This window comes from Felis catus, chromosome X (genome assembly GCF_018350175.1).
Source record: "Felis catus isolate Fca126 chromosome X, F.catus_Fca126_mat1.0, whole genome shotgun sequence".
Lineage (NCBI taxonomy): Eukaryota > Metazoa > Chordata > Mammalia > Carnivora > Felidae > Felis > Felis catus.
Genome location: NC_058386.1, coordinates 17,791,281 through 17,806,490, shown reverse-complemented (window position 1 = coordinate 17,806,490; position 15,210 = coordinate 17,791,281). Strand labels below are relative to the sequence as shown.

Here is a 15,210-nt window from a genome sequence, read left to right as displayed (position 1 = left end):
TTCTCCAATTTTGAAAAACCAAAATGCCACCTCTCTTCACCCACAAACTACCACTCTACCACCTCATTTCTCTGTTCCCCTTTACAGAAAAAACTCCTAAAAGCCTTGTTTATATTTTCAGTCTCTAATTCCTCTACTTCTTTCTTCTGTAGCTTTATTGAGGTATGATTGACAAATAAAAATGTTATATATTAAGGCCATATATACAAAATGATTTTTAAGGTGTGCAACATGATTATATAATATACATATATGATATGAAATGATGACCAAAATCTAGGTAACACATCCTTCACCTCGCATGGTTACCATTTATATGTGTAGTATATGTGTGGTGAGAACACATGAGGACTACTCTCAAATTTCAACTTTAAAATGGAAAACAGTATTGAGGTTCCTCAAAAAAACACAGAACTATCTTGTGATCCAGCAACCCTACTTCTGGGAATATATTCAAAGGAAATGAAATTAGTATCTTGAAGAAATATATCAACTCCCATATTCATTGTAGCATTATTCATAATAGCTAAGATATGGAAACAATCTAAGTGTCCATTAATGGATGAATGGATACAGAAAATGTGGTATATGTATTCAACAGGGTATCATTCAGCCATAAAAAAGATGGAAATCTTCAATCTGTGATAACATGAATGAATCCAAAGGACATTATGCTAAGTGAAATAAGCCAGACACAGAAAGACAAATAGTGTAGGATCTCACTTTTATGTGGAATTTCCTCCTCTTTCTTGAACCTACTCTGATTAGGCTCTTGCCCCCCAAACTATACCAAAACTGCTATTTTGTCAAGGTCACTAGCACCTTAATGTTGCAAAATCCAGTAGACAATTCTTAGGTCCCTTGACTTTTCTGATCTATCTTAGCTTTAACACAGAGGACTACTCCCTTCTTTGTAAAATTATCTTCATATGGCACCCAGGACTCTGTCCTCCTCTGGTGTTCCTTTCCTCTTGCTAAAAATTCACACCCACACCCTTCAGAGCTAAGCAAAAATGTTATTTCTTCAGGGATACTTTCCTTGACTTTACTCTTGGTTGGGTTTCTTTGTATTTGTTCTCATTTTCTGTTGTAGTTTTTCTTCATAGCATGCCATTTATAGTCCAATAAGTATTTATTAAATCAGTTGCTTGAATTCTGCCCCTCTTCTAGAATGTAAATTTCACAAGGAAAATTTCTCTGTTGTTTACTGTGGTATCTCCAGCCCATAGCACAGCGCCTTAAACATAGTAACTGTTCAATATTTACTGACTGATAACTTGTTAAAAGGGAAATGGGACATTCCGCACACACTGGACCGAAAAGGGTGGGAGCTATATCATCAATTTTTTATTTTCATAGTTCCCTTCTCCTCCCTCTTTGTCAACTTTCCATTCCCCTCCGTCATTTTTCCTTCCTTTCCCCTTCTTCCCTCCCTTGCTTCCTTCTAACCAGGGATGTCAACCTGACTAAGCTCCTTCATTTTTAACATATTAAACCTTAGAGAGCTGTTTGGTAATCACGTCAGAACTAGAGAAGTCCTGCCTCTGGATATGTAGAAACATTCCCATTTTAGGCTACCCATGATGTCTGTTGAAATACTATTGAATTGCTGCCTTTTTCAATTGTATTTATCCCCCTATCTTTTAAACTCTCTCTTCAAACATGCTAAAATCATTAAATATCAGGGTGATAAATAGCACCTTAGAAGCAATCTTCTCTCTAACAGTTACCAAAGAGTTTAAGAAAAGACTAAACAGAAATTTCTCCTTAAGTCTGACAAACCCTTTAACACTCACAAAAAAAGTTTTCTCTAGAGTCTAAGGAGAAAAAATATATATACATACATACACACATAAACACATCTGTTTTGACTATTTTAGCCAATATTTTGATGAGAATGAGAGTAGTAAGGAATGTTAAGCTACAAGCATGCCACATACACACATCAAACTCCCTACATACCAGACAGAAAAATTACTTTCAGATGGTTGACTGCATTTCTATGAAAACATCCCGAGGTAATTTAAGGTAGACAATCACACATTTAAAGAGAATAAAAGGAATTGAATGGAAAGTCAGTAATTTTTTAAGAAAAAAGGCAATATATCTGGATCTAATAAAGTAAGTAAAAACAGGCACTTTGATCTTTAGGGCCATATTTTCATTTTTGGATAAAAGAGCTTGAGAAAAAGTTGGATTGTAAACATTGCAATGTGATGATTTAAGTATTGGCTTTAAAGCCTTCTAACAATCTAAATCAAATAAAACCAAATTATTATTAACTTCAAGCCTTTTCAGTTTCATTAATGGAGGACAAAAACAATTAAAATCTCATTTCAAAGAATAAGCTACATCTTATTTGTAAATTTTCCTATTGCTTTCTAAAAGTGATCTAGGCTTTAAATGGGGATTAACATAAAAACTATTGAAGGAGAAAATTTTGAAGTGTTTCAAAAATTATATGGAGCTTTTAACACTTGATTCCAAGGCTAATTATATTTTGAACCAAATCACCTTTTGTAAACATTCTACCAAGAAAGCACATGTGGAATACAAATTGGAGTTTGGAAAGATAGGTTGTTCCAAGTTGAAATGTTTGCCACTGTGCATAGAATCAATTCTTCTACAGTAGAAGGGTATGTGAAGACTAGGAAGGATTCAGATGGTTTAAATATAGTTTAAGTGGCAAAAGAATTCTGCATCCTCCTCTGAAGGCTCTGGTGGGTAAAAAAAAATGAGCTATGCTAAACTCTTCTTGCTCTGTGCTGTGCTCAGAATTAATATAGTAGTGGATAAGAAAGATTACATGAGTATGCAAACATTATTTGGTTTAAAACAATGCATTTTGAAGTTAAACAACTACAAATTAAAAACTATTCCATTTATTTTATTTTTGTAGTTTCAAGTTTCTATTTAAATTCCAGTTAGTTAACATACAGTGTAATATTAGTCACTCTACTTAAAAAAAAATCTTAGTAAAGCAGTATCTTGAAAATCTTTATCAACATACGGAAAAGAGTCAACTTTTTTCATGAAGAGTAAAAAAGACAATGATTAAGACTTGTCACATGAAGACTCTCTTTTGAAATAAACCAGAATGACATCTTGTAATAACTTTATAATTCCTTTCAAATATATTTCTCTTTGGGATTATATTACTCAGTGAAACTAGCAAGAAAGGGAAAAATGAAAATCATAAGACACACTGAAGTTAATTTCTCTAGATTTCACTGGTAGTCTGTATTAGAGTCAGCCCATGAATATACTTAAATTTTTTTTTAATGTTTATTATTTTTGAGAGAGAGAGAGAGAGAGAGAGAGAGAGAGTGAGAGAGAGAATCTGAGCAGGGGAGGTGCAGAGAGAGAGGGAGATACAGAATCCAAAGCAGGCTCCAGGCTCTGAGCTGTCAGCGCAGAGAGCCTGATGTGGGGCTCTGAGATCATGACCTGAGCCGAAGTCAGACGCTTAACTGACTGAGTATACTTTTAACTTCCGATCAGTGTTCTCTTCACTACATGAGATTGCCTTGGTGATGAATTCAAGACCATTGCATTACACAAAAATCCGATTCATTTTTCTTCAAAAATAATTTAATGAGATGTATGATTACTGCTTTTGTTTAAGTGTCCTCTCTGCCAGTTTGTAAGTCTTGTAAAAAAATTCTTAAAAGCTATGTGAAGAGCTAATGGAGGATAAGAACATAAACTGTGGATGTAACTTTGTATTTGCTGTCCATTGCCTTAAACAAAGATGGAAAATACATTGCTGTGAAAAGGTGTGTCAACTTATAAGCTTAGAGACTTATAAAACAATGCTATGTTACCATATGTATACTTGTAAGTGGTTGTATATTGTCTTAATTATTTGCTCTAATGTCTCTAGTCATTAAGCTGATCAATGTACAATTTTTAGTTATCTCTTTTTTAAGAAGATTCAATGTAACAGTTGACATTTTCTACCCCCACCCCCCACCCTCGAGGATCTATTTCCTCTATGATTTCTGGTAAATTGTTTTGCAGTGATACCAGTAATTCTACAAGGAGCCTGGAGTATAGAACACCATGCACTGATCTTTTCAGTTAGTATTTATTACTTGAGTTCGGACTTTTATCAAAAATAAGATTTACTCTAGAAAATGGCTTTTCTGGAAGATAAAAACGAAGATGACATTCAACAATTCGTCTGCTGGGGTAGGCTTCAACTGAAGAATAGAGGCTTTTCCAAATGCTTATCTATTAAGTCAGCTGTTTGGAACTTAAAACACAAAGAGATTTTTATCATTGGTGTATGGGTCTTAAAAAATTTTTTTTAATGTTTTTCAATGTTTATTTATTTTTGAGAGACAGAGACAGAGCACGAACGGGGGAGGGGGACAGAGAGAGGGAGACACAGAATCGGAAGCAGGCTCCAGGCTCTGAGCCGTCAGCACAGAGACTTATATGGGACTTGAACTCATGAACTGTGAGATCGTGACCTGAGCCGAAGTCAGACGCTTAACCAACTGAGCCACCTATGCACCCCTTAAAAAATTTTTTTTTAATGTTTATTTTTGAGAGAGAGAAAGAGAGAAAGAGACACAGAACACAAGTGGGGGAGGAGCAGAGAGAGAGGGAGACACAGAACCTGAAGCAGGCTCCAGGCTCTGAGCTGTCAGCACAGAGCCCGATGCCGGGCTTGAAACCACAAACTGGGAGATCATGACCTGAGCCTAACATAACATGAGACGCCTAACTGCCTGAGCCACCCAGGTTCCCCAGTATATGGGTCTTTAAGAGGAGCTATAAAAGTCTATTTCAGCATTTTCCAAAATATACTCTATCAAACATTAGTTCATTGGGAGGTTAATGAGTATTTTGTGACCCAAACCAAAAAAGATTCAATGTACAAATACATTTGGGAAACAATAAGCTAATCCAAATTCAAGAAGACCTTCAAAGCCTTTAGTATGCTAATGTGGACTTATTAGTTGCCAAGAAAGAGATAAAATATTCTGAGTTTCTCAATTATATTTAACCAGATAACCTCTTTCTTTTACAAACATCCTCTTTCAGAACTAGAGATCTAAAGAACATATTTGGGAAAATGATGGATCCTTAAGCCACATTGTGATGTGAAAGCTAACACTAACCACTCTATTTAAATTTTACCTTGCTTCCATTTATTACATTTTTTTTCCATAGGGGAAAATGCATTCTGATTTCAGCTAGGGACAATAGGACTCCTCCTGCTCCAGGGAATGTCATGATTAGGTTTTCTATGGTACAGCAGGGTAGGTCATCCCAGACACTCACAACATTATACTACTTCTGCCCAGAGAATATGCTAATTGTGAATAAATGTAGGTCTATCTTTCCAGGGCAATAATTTCATTGATTTTTTGAATTAAAAAAAAAAGGCAATTGGCCCTGTGTCATACAAGGGCTCTTTGATTTTCTAGTCTTATATACCTGCTTCTGTATTAAATCTGTCTACAGTTGATTCTTAAATTAGCTAAGGGTTTCTTTTTATTTTATTTTATTTTTTTGCTAAGAGTTTCTTAAGAGCATCACTGTTGACATTGTGGACTGGATCATTCTTTATTGTTGAGAGCTGTCCTGTTCTTTGTAGGATGTGTACTAGCATCCTGGGCCTCTACCTACTAGATGCCAGTAGCATTTCCACACCCAGTTATGACAACTACAAATGACCCCCCCCCCCAAATTACCAAATGTCCCCTGGAGGGCAATACTGATCCAGATGAAAATCACTGAGTTAGATGGTTCTTATTCTTGGCTTCCCATTTTGTCTTTAAGGGATGCACTATTTCACCTTCATATCTTTTTGTCAATTAATTCATTTGAAGAGTTACTTTTTTCCTCTGATAGTTGTTGCATCGGCTTTGTGGACTTGGTTTGTTAATCTTTCCATTTTATCCACATATTGATACTCTGGAACTTGGTTAAGAGCTCCTTTTTCTTAATCTTACTATTTTATCCATTACCTAGTGATTTAATTTGTTCAGGCTATTCTTTTTCTCTTGCCTGGTTTCATTTTTTTTAAGAGTCTCCAACTATTTTATATATTATTTTTGCTCTCCTTTTTTCCCCTAGCAATTAATCTTAAATTTTAAAAAAGGTATGGGGTCAGAACTGTTTTCAGAGTTCTGATGCTGTAAGGTTATATTCAGGCTCTTCTGCCCAGAGTATGAGCTAGTGGTTTCCATAATGGAACTTAAAAGAAGGCTTGGATCAGGGTAGTTTCTAGTGTTATTACCTATTTGAACACTCTTCCTTCTGCTTTTCAAAACCAAACCAAAAGAAACAGATGAACTCTTTTCATATTTATTTTGAAAAAATTTTTCAAAAGTTTGTTTTATTTATTTTGAGAGAGGTGTGCGGGACAGAGAGAGAGAGAAAGGGGGAGAGAGAGAGAGAGAGAGCGAGCGAGCACACAAGCAGGGGAGAGGCAGAGAGAAAGGGAGAAAGAGAATCCCAAGCAGGCTCTATGCTGTCAGTGCAGAGCCTGATGTGGGGCTGGATTCACGAATGGTGAAATCATGACCTGGCTGAAATCAAGAGTCGTATGCTTAACCAAATGAGCCACCCAGGTGCCCCATATTCATATTTCTTTTAATTGCTGGGATTTAAGTGCTCGCTTCGGCAGCACATATACTAATTGCTGGGATTTAAGTGGCTAGTTATTGGGTAGCTAGAGGAACCAAACCAAGGAAATACTTCTAGCCCTGTTGTCCTTTATTAAATCCCTCCACAGGGAGAAGAAGAAGTGCTAATTTGATCCAAAGGCACTTGACAATCTTTGGTATACTTTTATTTATGAGCAGGAGTAATATATTATGGCATTAAATACTATTTCTTGAGCATTTTCCACGTGGCAGGAAGACTACTAAGTACTAGACATACATTATCTCATTTAATCCTCATAAAAATACCACAGGTAGTGTTGCTATCCCATTTTACAGGTAAAGAAAAAACATAGTGAAGCTAAGACTCAAGTTCAAGGTCAATCAGTTATTAAAAGGCCAATCTGTACCACCAAATTCAGATCTATAGGACATCAAAACTCATGCTCTGGTATTTCTATTTGTAAAATTACACAAATTAAAGAAGAGTGCCTTCCCTTGCAGATTACTCTGATTTTTACATTAGGAACAGAAAATTTTATATTTCTCTCAAAATACTGCTGAACTACTTTTCTATCCATTACATGGTCGTTTATCACCATCAGCTTGATACTGAAAATTATTTTGTGAAACTGATCAACATGCAGTCTTTATGAATTGTATTAAGTCCAAAGGAGTAAGAATTCCTATGAGTAGAGTATACATCTCATATTTCTACATTTTTGATTCACTAATTTCTATTTCTACGGTTAGTTCTGCCTTGGAAGTGGTACATTTTACTTAAACAGAAACATTTCCTGTGGTGAGAATCTCAATTTCTTTTCTTTCTAGCATAGCCGATAAATGACAGCTGAACTTTTATCTGATTAGAAAGACAATTTACATTTGAGAATCACAGGAAAAAGCAGTGTATTACATGATCCTTTAAGAAATTTTTTATTTATTTTATCATTATTATTTTTTAATATTTGTTTATTTTTGAGAGAGAGAGAGAGAGAGAGAGAGAGAGAGAGAGAGAGAGAGATTGTGTGAGCGTGTGCATGTGAGTGGGGGAAGGGCAGAGACAGCGGGAGAGAGAGAATCCCAAGCAGGCTCCATGCTGAGCACAGAGCCTGATGCAGGGCTCGATTTCAGGACTGTGAGATCATGATCTGAGCTGAAATCAAGAGTCAGACACTCAACCGACTGAGCCACCCAGGCACCCAAGAAATGTTTTAAATAGTGCTATTAATTATAATTGAAATGGCCAAAAGTTGGAATGATGTTGTACGACAAAGAGAAAGATGATGTTGAGGTATGATAAAAGACTCTGGGGCCTACAAATAATTTCTTTTCCTCACACTGATAAAATAGTTTATAGTGTTATTGCCCATAGGTCCTTCAATGCTATTGTAAGTCATTTCAAGCCATTTGCTATTTATGTGGATAAGAGGGACATGGTAGTTAGTTTTCTCTTGTCCCAACTACTTGAATGGAAAACGTGCAGGTATGTAACAGAAATTAATTTTCCTCAATGCACAATGTGTACAAATAACATTTATGAGGAGCGTTTCTAAAATAACAGCTTTGCACTCATTCGTGTGTTTTTTTTTAGTGAGGTCCTGGATTCTCAGTAAGTCAGAAAAGGTCTAGATTCCTTCAAGCCAATACTATTATGTGATATTATTGTAAAAAATATGTTTTCCTCCTATTATTATAAAATATGCCACATTTTATATGGCACATATTATAAAATATGCCACATATTATAAAATGTGCCACAGCCACAAAGAGCCTCAGCCAACTGTGACTACCTTTCAGCAGATTTCTATGCATAGGAATGTGGTATGATGGAATAGCAAGGGCAAAGAGTCTTGAAGAGTGAAAGAGAAAGCTGATGGGGATTATTACCATTCTGAAAAGTTGCCAAGCAAATGATCTCATCAAATTTGAACCTTTGCCTTTGAAGCATGAGCAGATGAGACAAAACAGTTAAAGTGATTTAATGCTGTCCTCTTTTCCCTTCTTTTAATTTTCTCATTAAAGTTTCTTTTTAAAATTGAACTGTTTATTCACCCCATCTTATTCTTCAAATAATTTCAAATGTCTGATATTATTATTTACTTGTTGGGATCTTTAAGTTATTTTGTGTTTTTTCTCCACCTTTATTGAGGTATAATTGACAAATAAAAATAGTATAGGGGCGCCTGGGTGGCGCAGTCAGTTAAGCATCCGACTTCAGCCAGGTCACGATCTCGCGGTCCGTGAGTTCGAGCCCCGCGTCGGGCTCTGGGCTGATGGCTCAGAGCCTGGAGCCTGTTTCCGATTCTGTGTCTCCCTCTCTCTCTGCCCCTCCCCCGTTCATGCTCTGTCTCTTTCTGTCCCAAAAAAAATAAATAAAAAACGTTGGGGGGTGCCTGGGTGGCGCAGTCGGTTAAGCGTCCGACTTCAGCCAGGTCACAATCTCGCAGTCCGTGAGTTCGAGCCCCACGTTGGGCTCTGGGCTGATGGCTCAGAGCCTGGAGCCTGTTTCCGATTCTGTGTCTCCCTCTCTCTCTGCCCCTCCCCCGTTCATGCTCTGTCTCTCTCTGTCCCAAAAATAAATAAATGTTGAAAAAAAATTAAAAAAAAATAGTATATATTTAAGGTATACAACATGATGATTTGATATACATAGAATTTTGAAATGATTACCATAATCAAGCTATTTTAACACATCTATCACTTCACATAGTTACTCTTTTTTTTTTCCTGTGGGGTGAGAATACTTAACATCTATTCTCTTCACAATATTAAAGCTTCTATGCAACAGTGACAACAATGAAAATAAATACCTAGCACATGCTAGGCACTTTCTAGGCAACTTACAATGCACTGTCATTAAATTCTCACAAAAAGTCTATGAGGCAGGTATTATCATCTTCATTTAACCAAGGAGAAAATTGAGACCAACATCCCCAAGCTCACACTAGAGTAATTAGATAAAAGACAGCATTACCAAGTAGGGCTGATGATACAGCCAAGGCTAGTAACCACTTATCTAGGCTGCTTCCCCTACTGTCTCCATGTTTCCAGAAATTATTCTCATCTATCTTTTTAGCAAAGTAAAACCTATTTTATTTTCTCTGATTTAAAAAGGACATAACACATTGTTACTAATTTTACCCCTCAATTTAGCTACCTTTTCCTAAGGTCTGTCAGGGCCATGTCTTTGTAAAAACATGTTTACTTTAGTGCCACTAAATATTAAACAGCATATACAAGCATAAACAGCACATACAAAATCAGACCTACTTTTGCTTGCCTGAAATTAAATGCTTGGATTTGGAAGGAATAATACAATTTGTGAAAATTATTTCTCTATAATTTAGCAAATTACTTTCATCACATTTAGTTAGCTAGTATCACTAACAGATTCCACAAATATCCATGGGTACTTAATCCAGGCTCTACCACTTACTAGTTAGGTAAGTTACTTAACCCATCAGTAAAATAAGGATTCTGTTAGCAACTACCTCACTGGGTTATTGTAAGGATTAAATGGGTCAATGCCTTTTAAATGTCTAGAACAGTGCCTGGCATATATAAATATTATTTACTTATTTCCAGAAGGGCCATCCACTGTCTATCCATATTATACTTGTCTGATAGCTTAGAGCAAATAATTGTTCTTTTTTTAAACTCACTCTTAGCAACAACTAGTAGGTCTACAATATAAAATGAGAACCTTCATTAAAAATGTCTTTTAAAGCCCACAATTAGGATATTTTCAGGCATTTTTCTTTACATCTTTTCTTTGTCACTGTCCAAAAACAGAGTTTCCCTAAATATTTTTTCCTTAGGTATCTAACTTTATTACTTATTTTTTAAAGTTTATTTATTTACTTTGTGTGTGAGAGCGAGCGAGCAAGCAAGCAGAGTCCAAGCTGGAGCCCGAATTTCAGAAAATATGAGATCATGACCTGAGTGGAAATCAAGAGTCAGACACTTAACCAACCTGAGCCACCCAGGGGCCCCTTATATATCTAACTTTAAAATATGAATGCACTAAGAGAATATGACAAGTATATACATATTTAACCACAAGCACATAATAATAACTGAATCATGTTTCTTCTTTGCTTCTCAAAATCCTATCTATACTCTTACAACGTTAACTCTAAACCTCCTTGAATAAACAGGTAATCTGGGGAGTTAATAGGAAAGAATGGTGGCTAAGCTCACATACTTCAAGATAAGGGTATTTGCGACTAAGAACTAAGTTGAGCACTGTAAGCCTGAAGGACTTATTCATTACATTTTAAGGTATCATACAAGTGCTAACACGTGAAATTACGGTCATTTCCAGAAAATATAAAATATGAACTTTTTTGTACTCTATGTTTTTTTGCAATGTACTTCAGCAGAATCATGTATTTTTATTATCATTACTTTTTAAACCTAAGGAAATACTGTCACACTTGGGAGTGTATGCAATGGGACCACCTTATAGGTTAAATAAAGAAGTTATTGATAATTGCTTATAAAGTTTTGGAGTAATTTGTACTGGAAACATCAGGGTCTGGGCTGAGAGATTTATATGAACCCTCAGATCTCAGACCTATGTTTGAGAAGCTGCCAGGTATTTGGTGGGGATAACTAACATTTAGAAACCATAGAGGATGACTATTCATCATTTAAAACAGCGTGTCACTTTTCAGCTCCTGGGCTATAGGTATTACTTTGCTCACATTTTCCTACTTTCCTAAAGTGATTCCAACACATCTCTTTATTTGTTTCTTCCCTCTAGGTTATGAATGCCTTCCAGAGAAAATTTATGTTTTATTCACCTTTGAATCCCCAGTGACTGGATGACTTTATGTACACAACAAATATTAGCTGAATGAGTTAAAAAAATTAATCTTTGGAAAAATTAAGGACACAAATTCATGTGTGTGACAGGTAGAATTTAATATTTACAATCTGATTTTAAAAATGTTTTAATACATTAAACCGCTAGTGATCTGGAGCAACCTACAGGCTGTGCTAGAAGATCTTCACTGAAATATATCTGTAAGAATCTCCACTGAAGGTTCAGATTATATTTCATGTTGGAAAGTTAAAAAAAATTCTGGATCAAAAGTAAAAGACTTTTTTTTTTTACTTTGTATCAATCTTTTGGGCATATATACATTTCTTTTCTCCTAAGTTGTTTATAAAAATATATCAAATATCTGTAAGATATCTAAATTTTCTAAAATTTAAACAGTATTTTATTTTATTGGGAGAGAGAGGATTTGTGAACATGATGACACTAGGTGGTTTAAACTGTAGCCTGAAGAGACTAACAATTCATATCCATTCAAGTAAGAACCAAGTAACCAATTTTTTATAAAGCTATCAGTAATCAGCTTCATCTGGTGACTATAATTTCCCCTTTAAAATTCTAATCATACTTCAAAATAAGCAGAAAATAGCCAGAGAATTCTAAGACAGAAAAAAAGAGTTGATATACATTACTGCTTATCCAATAACAGGCAGTCAATAAGTATTTGTGGAATGAATGAATAAAAATAAAGATCTTATGTTATAAAGCAGGGGTAGGGATAAAAAAGATGTCAGGCCTCTACACTGCTCTCTACTGCAGAGGTTTATAGTATAATAGGGGAGGAAAGCAACGGTGCAAATACCTTCAAATTATGACAGTTCAAAATAATTGCCACCAGAATGGTATAATTGAGGAGCTATGCTAAAAAATATCATTACTTACTGTTATGATAAAAAAGCACATGTACAGAGAATAACACAAAGTAAAGTAAGTATGGTTCCTATTTTTTAGGACCATTTTGAGTAAAATTTCTCATATATAATTATTACCAAAGAGCTGTAAGGAAATAAGGCATGTGTAGTAAGGTACATGATGACTAATCATTTGGGACCACAGGAGGGAGGCATATGGCCATGCTGGGCAAGTAAGGAGGGCCAGTGGAAAAAAAAGTTAAAACAACCTTCCTTCTGCTCAGCTCCCATTATTCATCTGTATTAATCATCAAAGATCCTATCTTTCCCCTTCTCTATGCTCCTCACTAAAAATGATTAGTTTGAAAACTAGAAAATGAGGAGCACAGAGTTCCAAATAAGTCCATTCTTTCTTGGAATAGGATCATAGCTTTACTATTTTAACTTTAGGCAGCCTTATCTGCAAATCTTTCAGATACAATGTATCAAGTGAAAGCATGTGTGACCAGGTTGCTTTCTTGGTCATGCATGGGAAAACAGAAGTCAAAGATGAAAAATGCTAGGTATGTTGTAACTGTAAGGCCATCTCTGATTTAAATATGGTGTGTACTTCCTAGTTAGAATCCACTTCATTCAAATTTTCTAACTTCTTAGAAAAAACAAAAATTGAGGTGAGATTTTCCCCAGAATGTATATCTAAAGAGTTTTTAATCCCTGAGGAATAAGGAGTTTATTTTATATAAGTCATGTTAAAATTTTTTCCAGGGTTACTTCAATGAACAAGTCAGAGCACACCTCCTGGAAAGTCCCAACCACCACTACAAGTAGGGAGCTAAAGCAACCAGAGTCACAACAGAGAGTACACAACACATTCCAAAAACACCTCCTGAAGGGCCAGGCCCTGGACAGTGTGTGACCACTTTTTAATATAGTAGTGGTCACAGGTGCAGAACACATAGCAAGCTATTATATAAGTAATGTTAGTAGGAAGCATTCATCGAAAAAAATTAATCCTTGAATGATTCCAATTTGGCAAAATCTGACATGATAAAAATTACATGTGATTCAAAAGGGTTTCCATAAATCATTAAAGAGCTAAAATGCTACTTATTGCTCTTACCCATCTTTGGAAATTTTAGAATACTGTTTAATGTCATGCTTCGTATTGTTGCATTAGAAGCACATTAGAAGCACATCAATGTAATTCCATTAGAAGCACATGACAGGCACAGATCAATTATAAAGATTCAAAAGCTATCAAGTAAATCAAGTAATTTTCATAACCCAAAAGTCTATGAAAAGAAGTAGAAGTTCTCATATGAGACATATGTTCTTATGTCAGTGTAAGAAAAGAACTCTTACCATAAGTCGGGGTGCTTTCTCGTCTTCCTTGACTACTGGATCTTCCTTTTTCATATTCATAGCAATACAAGACAGTATCTTCCTCAACAATATTAAACCTCTTTCGATATTCCTGATCCAGAAATGAATTTGGTGATTCAGATCCCTTATGCACCGGCTTGCCAACCATATGTCCTCTGAGGTCTTCACAAGGAAGGTTTCCTTTTTCATCCCTAAAAATAGGGAAATGTAAAGGAGAAGAATGTAGGGAAGTGTTAGGGTGGTAAAATGGCAGAGAGGGTCTAAAAAAGTAGTCATATCCTTTCCATACAATGTGTCCTCTAATCTTTTCAAACTTTCTTTGAGGCTTCTAGGGCAGTTTTTAATTATTGCTATATTGCAAGAAAATAAATGCTGAGGATCAGAGAGGTTAAATGACTTGCCTAAAGGTCACACAGCTAATAAAGGACAATGCTAGACATGGACCATGGATCTTCTAACTCGTGCTCTCGTCCATTTTCACTGTACTATGTCATATAAAGAAAATCATCTTGGCACATAAATTACTTTTAGGGCTCAAGACAGTAGGTATAAGGTAAACATTGCTAACAACATAGCTTTCTTCTGCCACTGTAACTAATTGATTCATAGTAACATTAGCACTGCTTAAAAACAAAGATGTGTTTAAGAACTACCACCTCTGTAACAATATTTGCTGCCTTAAGAACCAAATTAACATGATATAAACTGATACTGTAAGAATTTCAAACAGCTTGTTATTAATTTAAAATAAACCTTACTGAAAAGAATTACTTAGAGTATTTAAACTCTATGCATCTCATTTAATAGTAAAAATATAAATTCACAGAACTAATTCTAAATGGATAGATCAAAATTTCATTACACATCAGCAACATTTCTCGTGAAAAGAGAGTAGAGAAACCTGATAAAATATGGAATTTAAGATGATGGCAAGGTGATTTTTTTCTATAGTATTCTAAAATAGAAAAATACAATAATTTATGGGATCCCTAAAACTGTTACTGACATATAGTATTACACAGTCCAGGCAATTGGGCCCCTTATGAGTGGTATTTTGGTAGAAATACTCCATTAGGATGGGCTAAATTGAACCCTGTTTATTTTATGATGTTTCACTGACTAGCTATGAACTCTTTGTTAGAAAAGCCTGTCTTCTAGAATACAGCTATGAATGTAAATGCAATATTTTCTTCTCTTGAAGGTCATTAATTTTATTTCCTACTACTTCTTAATTGTTTCCAGTTCTACACTGAACAGTGCCATGAATGCTAAAAAAAATTAATTTTATGTTAAGTACCAAGACTGAAATCTTAAATCAATAGAATAAAGTAAATTATAACAAGAAAGATAAAAAGAACAAAATTTTAATTTACACTATGTCTTATAAAATGGTGATGAGCTTATAAATCTAATGTCAATTCAAAAATATGAGTTATGTTTCAACAAGAACACTATACTTCCATACTATCATACTATGGTACAGTACACTTCCGTAGGTATATGGGAATGT

General features: G+C 35.2%; 1 protein-coding gene across 6 annotated transcripts in view; it reads right to left on the bottom strand.

Moving 5' to 3' along the window:
* Positions 1–15,210, bottom strand: part of CNKSR2 (connector enhancer of kinase suppressor of Ras 2) — a 294,573-nt gene that overhangs the window by 94,382 nt on the left and 184,981 nt on the right. For all 6 annotated transcript variants that reach the window (XM_011291630.4, XM_045051167.1, XM_045051168.1 and 3 more), the window contains one exon: positions 13,680–13,891. In XM_011291630.4, the coding sequence (XP_011289932.1) occupies positions 13,680–13,891 (212 nt within the window). The remainder of the gene's footprint in view (positions 1–13,679; positions 13,892–15,210) is intronic.